The 6,323-nt window shown below is 48.5% G+C and overlaps 1 protein-coding gene and 1 long non-coding RNA gene across 2 annotated transcripts in view; one reads left to right on the forward strand and one right to left on the reverse strand.

Moving 5' to 3' along the window:
• Positions 1 to 2,093, forward strand: part of LOC126512913 (uncharacterized) — a 4,870-nt gene extending 2,777 nt beyond the window's left edge. The window contains exon 2 of the long non-coding RNA XR_007595188.1: positions 678 to 2,093. This is a non-coding gene — a long non-coding RNA (uncharacterized lncRNA). The remainder of the gene's footprint in view (positions 1 to 677) is intronic.
• Positions 2,094 to 4,261: 2,168 nt separating this feature from the next.
• On the reverse strand, positions 4,262 to 6,271 carry Mid1ip1 (MID1 interacting protein 1). The gene has a single exon (XM_050160973.1). The coding sequence runs from the start codon at positions 6,011 to 6,013 to the stop codon at positions 5,450 to 5,452; it is 564 nt and encodes a 187-aa protein (XP_050016930.1). The 5' UTR covers positions 6,014 to 6,271; the 3' UTR covers positions 4,262 to 5,449.
• Positions 6,272 to 6,323: the final 52 nt, after the last annotated feature.

Genomic DNA, 6,323 nt, shown 5'->3' on the forward strand with positions numbered 1-6,323 from the left:
ATTTTATTTTATTTTATTTTATTTTGATCCCACATAGAAATGTGGATCGCCGCGTTTAACGTCTAGGTCAATATGCCCAGCGGTTGACGTTTTTAGAAATCAGGCACAGAATGGATTTTTTTTTTTTTCCTGTTGCTTTTTCTACCTTGGTGACTTTGTCTCGAGTATTTTCTTGTTTCCCGTCAGACTGCCTTCAGTTTTCCTTCTTCTAGACTCTTCGCGTGTGACCTTAGATTATTAATCTCGACTTTCCTTCCTGTTTAGCGTAAACTTTTAACACTGCAATTCTCTTGAATCATCCTTTATTTATTTATATTCCATAGACTCTGAATGCTTTTTAAACCTACATTAACTTTTTGTAGTTTTCCTTACGATTTCTCTCCTGAGCAGCAGATTGATCTTGATCATGTTTTTTACACGCACGTGCCTGCACATCTTGTTCTGACCTTTCTGTGGCTGAGCTGTGGAATAGACTCTGGACAATGCCAAATCTTTCCGACTAGACTTTTATTTAAAATAATTCTGTGTGTGGGGGGGCTTTGCTTACGTGTGTGTCTACACCTCACTTCCGCGTCTTGTGCCCAGCAAGGCTGGAGATCTCGGTTTGGATATCAGTAGCTTTTATTTCACCCTTCCTTTGACTGATACATATATTTTCTATATTATTTCTGTTGTAGATTTTCTTCTTCAGGGAGGGCCTCACATCCAACTAGCCACGCCGCTGTGTGACAAGAGGAGAATTTTGTGCAAACATCACATACTTTAATTGTCCTGTAAATTGCATCTTTACCATTGATGCTTTGACTGATCTATTTAGATTGCTTTATTAATGCAATTAGTAATGTGTTTTGATTCATACATTTCATTATTTTCTGTTTGCTGCCTTTGTCACCACCATGTATTTAAGCCTGACCTCTTTGGCCTGTTTGGGTAATGTCTGACTACATGTTAATCACACAATCTGTTGACTTATGTCTGTGCAGAATTTTGGTTGGGGGGTCCAGGTATTGGAATACACATACTGACCCTTCCCGGTGTACTCAGAATAAACATTTGACCGATCCCAATAGAATTTAGGGATTTATTTTGACAAAGGGATCTTAATCCTCTCCCATTTGTGCCCAATAAATATTCCCTTATAAGTTATTATAACATTTTTTTTTGATCATTGAACATATTTTTTTGTTTCCCGTATCATTTCTATTTTACGTCTGAGTTTGGATTGCGGCCCTGTAGCGCCACACCCGGCCGGTATTTTTTCAAATAAATTTTCTCGTATTTTCCTTCTTTTTTTCTCCGGGAAGAGACTCAGTGGTAAGGTGAGTACCATGAGCACGGCTGAGAGAAAGACCTCAAATATTTTTCAACGTAGAATTCACCTTCCTCTGGGACTCTGAGGTGTGATTATTATACGTTTTAATATTACGTTTTAGCCTCATGAGGTAGAGTTAATTTTTCCCAACCTTTTTTTTTCCTGTCTGTTTTCTATTGATCCTCTTTCCATTATCTGCATTCTGTTATTGAGCACATCCGCTGAGGCCTTCCTGGTGTTCTTTTTTTTAATCTCGGCTATTGTATTTCTGAAATTAGGAAAAAAAAAAAAAAAGAAATACCTGCAAGGAAACAGCTTAGGCAAGGAACAAATGGTTTTGTTTTTTGTTGTTTGTTGTTTGTTTTTTTTTTTTTTTCGGGCAGATAGCTGCAGAGACTTCCTGTCTTGTTACAAACAAAAGAAAAAACAAAAAAAAAAAGGAATTAATTGAGGTCTGGAGATGGTGTGCACCGCTCCTGAAGAGAATCCGACGCCCTCTTTCGGCTTCTGCAGGCTCTGTGCACGTCTGTGCACACACCCAAACGGTGCACGTGAAATACACATAATTAAAAACAATAGCATTCATTAAACTCATTTGCTTGGGACCTGGCTCTCCCCGGCCACCTCTGGACTCTCAGGCTCGAACCCAGGTCCTTGTCCCCGCAGGCCAACCGCTCTCCTAGCTGGGCCACCCTGTCTTTTTATTAAACCTTTTATTTTTTTTTAAATATATATATATTTATTTACTTATTATGCATACAATGTTCTGTCTGTGTGTATGCCTGCAGGCCAGAAGAGGGCACCAGACCCCATTACAGATGGTTGTGAGCCACCATGTGGTTGCTGGGACTCGAACTCAGGACCTTTGGAAGAGCAGGCAATGCTCTTAACCTCTGAGCCGTCTCTCCAGCCCCCCGTGAGCTATTTTTAAAAATGTACATGATCTTAAAGAAAATTAATTTTCAGCTTAAACGATCACAATAAATTAAGCAATTTATTCTTGATAAAAAAAAAAAAACCTAAGCTTTCAAACGTAAAGAAAATCCTAGCATTTTATTTTAAAAGACAAACCCATTATTCGCTGCTTCTATTAGTTGAGAACAAAAACGTTTACCTCTAACATTTCAAAGGAAATGTTCGTTCTCCCATTATTTTATCTAAAATTCTTTTAAAATAAATCACGTAAGGATGTAAATCATGGTTAGTGAAAATTTAATAGTTTGTGCTATAAAGTCTGAGCCCTAACTCTACCGGAGCTGTGTGTGAACACTTGAGAAACGTTGGTGATATTTAATAAGAAAGAGAGACAAAAGGGAAAAACGACACTACTTAAGAATGATTTTTGAAGGCGCGTGAGGCAGCCTGTGCCTTTAATCCCCGTCCTCAGAAGGCAGAGGCAAGTAAATCTCTGTGAGTTCAAGCCCAGCCTGGTGTAAGAAGTGAGTTCCAGGACAGCCTGTCTAGAAAAAAAAAAAAAAAATAGGAGTTATATTGAAAATTAAAATAAAGCAAAATGATAAGGCGCGTATAAATGACCCTAACTTTCAATTTTTTCCAAAACAACTGCCAGCTGCCAAGGAATGCGTACACGTAAAACGTGAAACTCCCCACATGATCAAACTGGAAACCGGGGGCACAAAGCCAGTCTCCCAGAAGTTGAGGTGTGAGGTCCTGTGCATGGATCAGCCCTGGTTTTACTGCAAAACTCATGTTGATTAGAATAAATAATATCAGTGGAGTGGTCCTTAGTGGGCCTAGAAGAGCTCTGAAAGTTTAATGTTCTTTAACCGCAAATCATATTTGTAATAGGTGAGGCTCGTTAGCATATGCACACACACTTTAGTCACTGGTTCGAAAATATTTCAAAATTTAAAAAATAAAAATGCCAGCCCTTTCCCCAGCTGTGTGTCCTTTACTGTGTTCTATTATTCCCCAGGAATTTTCTGAATACATGTCTTAGCATCTCATGAAGTTCTCGCCGCCACTTGTTCAGAGCATGTCTTTTGGTTTTAACCAAGTTCTCGCTTACGACTTTGGGGAAATGGATGAAACCAGTTTGCATGTGATTTAAAATAATAGTTTTCCTCCCAGTAATTAAATATCCGTAATATGTAGAAACAGCAGATTTATACACACAATTTTCTAGCTTTCCACGCTCTTTGCTTGTGGAGTTGGCTTTAAATTTTTTCGTTTGCACTTTGACACTTCAAAGGGAAGAGAAAACAAGTGTAGGTGTACCTGACATTTGGTGCTGGCCAGCTTATCTTCATATATTAACCATTAACTTTCTCTGGCAACGGGCAGGCTTCCCAGGCTGGAGACTTTTTTTTTTTTTTTCACTGCTGCAAAAAGCTGATAATGGACTTGAGCTGCCCTGGCCAGCAGTACCCGCCTATGTGTGTGTGCGTGCACACACACACACACACACACACACACACGCATGCATGCACGCGTGCACACACACACACACATGCATGCACGCGTGCACACACACACACATGCATGCACGCGTGCACACACACACTTGACGTAATTTTTTTTTTAATTGCAAAGTTGTATAATTTAAATTCCAGTCCTTTGAACTTAGAGAGAGTGCCCCCGTGACTTCCTGTGAACACACAAGTTGATCTGGCATTTATCCCCCAAGACAATGAAATTAGGAAAATGCAGACTGCACTCCGCCACATTCAAGTGAAGGTTCCACCTTTAGGAGATTTTTAGGCCTCAGAACACTTCAATTAAGCATTTTTGATAAGCTAGCCAAGTTGGGTGAAAGACACAATGTACGTCCTTTCGCACGTCCTCTGAATATTTACAGCCGCCTGTCCTCCCCCAACTGGCACTATCGGCGAGGAAAATCATACTTAACATCAGTTTAAATAAGGGAATTTTTTCTTTTTTTAATGATCTGGCCACTCATGGGTGGATTAAAGAGCAACACACACTGGGTCCGATTTGGTTAACGCATCTGCTGTTTTTTTTTTTTTAGAACGTAGTCGACATTTGGATTTAAAAAAAAAAAAAAAGTTTTAAATAAACAGAGACAGAACGACGCAGCGGAACCCTTCATCACTCTACGTACGACACGGACAGAACGTCAGCTGGTTCCACTCCGAGATAAACCCACTTTCTCAACAAAATATCATTTCCGCGGGACGGGGTGCCCCAGGACTACCGTCCCGTGTAACAACAAATCATTAGTAAAGTAGTACCGGTTACCGACAGTGCTGTGTGTGTGCGCTCGTCACAAGGGAACCGACTACGTTTCCGGAAGCCGAGAGACTCGGAAACACTCGAGACAGGGCCCCTGTTACGAAAGTAAACAGTGCAAACAGGAAAACGGACGCAACCGTAGCAACGCCGGGGGCCTCCCCCCTGCACCCGCACCCGGCCGGAAACCGCCCGGGAGGGTGCGCCCTCCCGGCGCTGTGCCCCGGCAGGACCCTTCCCTTCCGGAAGTGAGCGCAGAACAGAAACCCCGAGAAAGGCACAGGCTGAATGCAGGACCTCGGCCCCGTCCCGTCCCCACCCACCCACACCCAGCGGGCCTCCTCCGGGGGTCCTCGAACCCCCGTCTCTGGCGACCCCTTCCTTCCCTCTGCTCCCGGGACAGGAAGAAGAAAACAGCTTGGGGGGGGGGGGAGGAGAAAGAGAGACGGGGCGGCCCGGAAGTCCGCCGGGGGGGCAGAAAAGACGAGCCCCCCCACCCCCGCCTCACTGTCCCCAATCCCCGAACCCGACCTCCCGCTGAGCACGATCTGCTGCTGAGCACGTCGGGTGCCCTCCGCGCCCCACAACCAGGAAGAAAACAGCTCAGGGGGAGGGGGAAGAGAGACGGGGCGGGCAGGAGAGAGAGCGGCGGCCCGGAACGGTGCTGGGGCGGCAGGGACCGGAAGTCCGCCGGGGGGGCAGGGAAGAGCGAGACCCCCGCCTCACTGGCCCCGGGGGAGGGGGGGGAGAGACGGGGCGGGCAGGAGAGAGAGCGGCGGCCCGGAACGGTGCTGGGGCGGCAGGGACCGGAAGTCCGCCGGGGGGGGCAGGGAAGAGAGAACCCCCCCAGCCTCACTGGCCCCAGGCGGCCCGGAAGTCCGCCGGGGGGGGCAGGGAAGAGCGAGACCCCGCGGCAGAGCCCCCGCCTCACTGTCCCCAATCCCCGAAGCCGACCTCCCGCTTGTATCTGCTGGTGAGCACGTCGGCCTTGCGCGTCAGCTTCGACAGCACGGCGTGCAGCCCGCGCAGGTGGAAGCGGAACTGCCGCTCCAGGTCCAGGTCTTCCTCCTCGCCGGCAGCATCCGGGCTCTCCAGGGGGCGACTCAGACCCCCACGCGTGTCCGCGTCCGTGCACTCCCACGCGCTCTCCGCCGGCGGGGACGACGGCTGCTGCTGCAGGACGCCCCACTCGATGTCGTCGCGGATGGACTTGAGCAGCACGTAGTGGCTGTACATGTCCCGCGGGGAGGGGGGCGGCGGCGCGAAAAAGCTCCCGTGGGCGTGGGCGCTGCGGCCGCCGCCTCCTCCGACCTCCACGTCCACGCCGACCTCGGTGTCGTCGTTGTCGTCGGACTCGGACACCGGCACGTCGCGCAGCAGGCTGGGCACCAGCACGGTCTGGTCCATGGTGTTCACGGCGCCGATGAAGCGCTGCATGGCGTGCAGGAGCGAGCGCTTCTGGTTGGAGGAGCTGTCGCAGATGTGCATCATGGTGGCCGGCCGGGCGGGGAGCGGGTGTGCGGGAACCGGGGGCGCTGCTGCTGCTGCTGGTCAGCCGGGACGGAAGCAGACCGCCGGCGGTGCCTGGGTGAGGGCGCCTGGCTGGCGTCCCGGTCCGGCCGCGCGAGGCTCCTCCCACCCCGGCTGCTCCTGCAGGGCACTCTGGGAAACGTAGTCCCACACAAACACTCTGCCGGGCCACAGAGACACCCCCACTTCCGGTCGCCGTCCCAGAGCACTCTGGGAAACGTAGTCCCACACACACTGCCGGGCCACACTGGGACGCTGCTGCTGGTCAGCC

This window comes from Alexandromys fortis, unplaced genomic scaffold (assembly GCF_014885135.2).
Source record: "Alexandromys fortis isolate MF-2015 unplaced genomic scaffold, M_Fortis_MF-2015_v1.1 scaffold_83, whole genome shotgun sequence".
Classification (NCBI taxonomy): domain Eukaryota; kingdom Metazoa; phylum Chordata; class Mammalia; order Rodentia; family Cricetidae; genus Alexandromys; species Alexandromys fortis.

Coding starts and splice junctions, on each gene's coding strand:
- Mid1ip1 (XM_050160973.1), bottom strand. CDS start 6,013: ATGATGCACATCTGCGACAGCTCCTCCAACCAGAAGCGCTCGCTCCTG.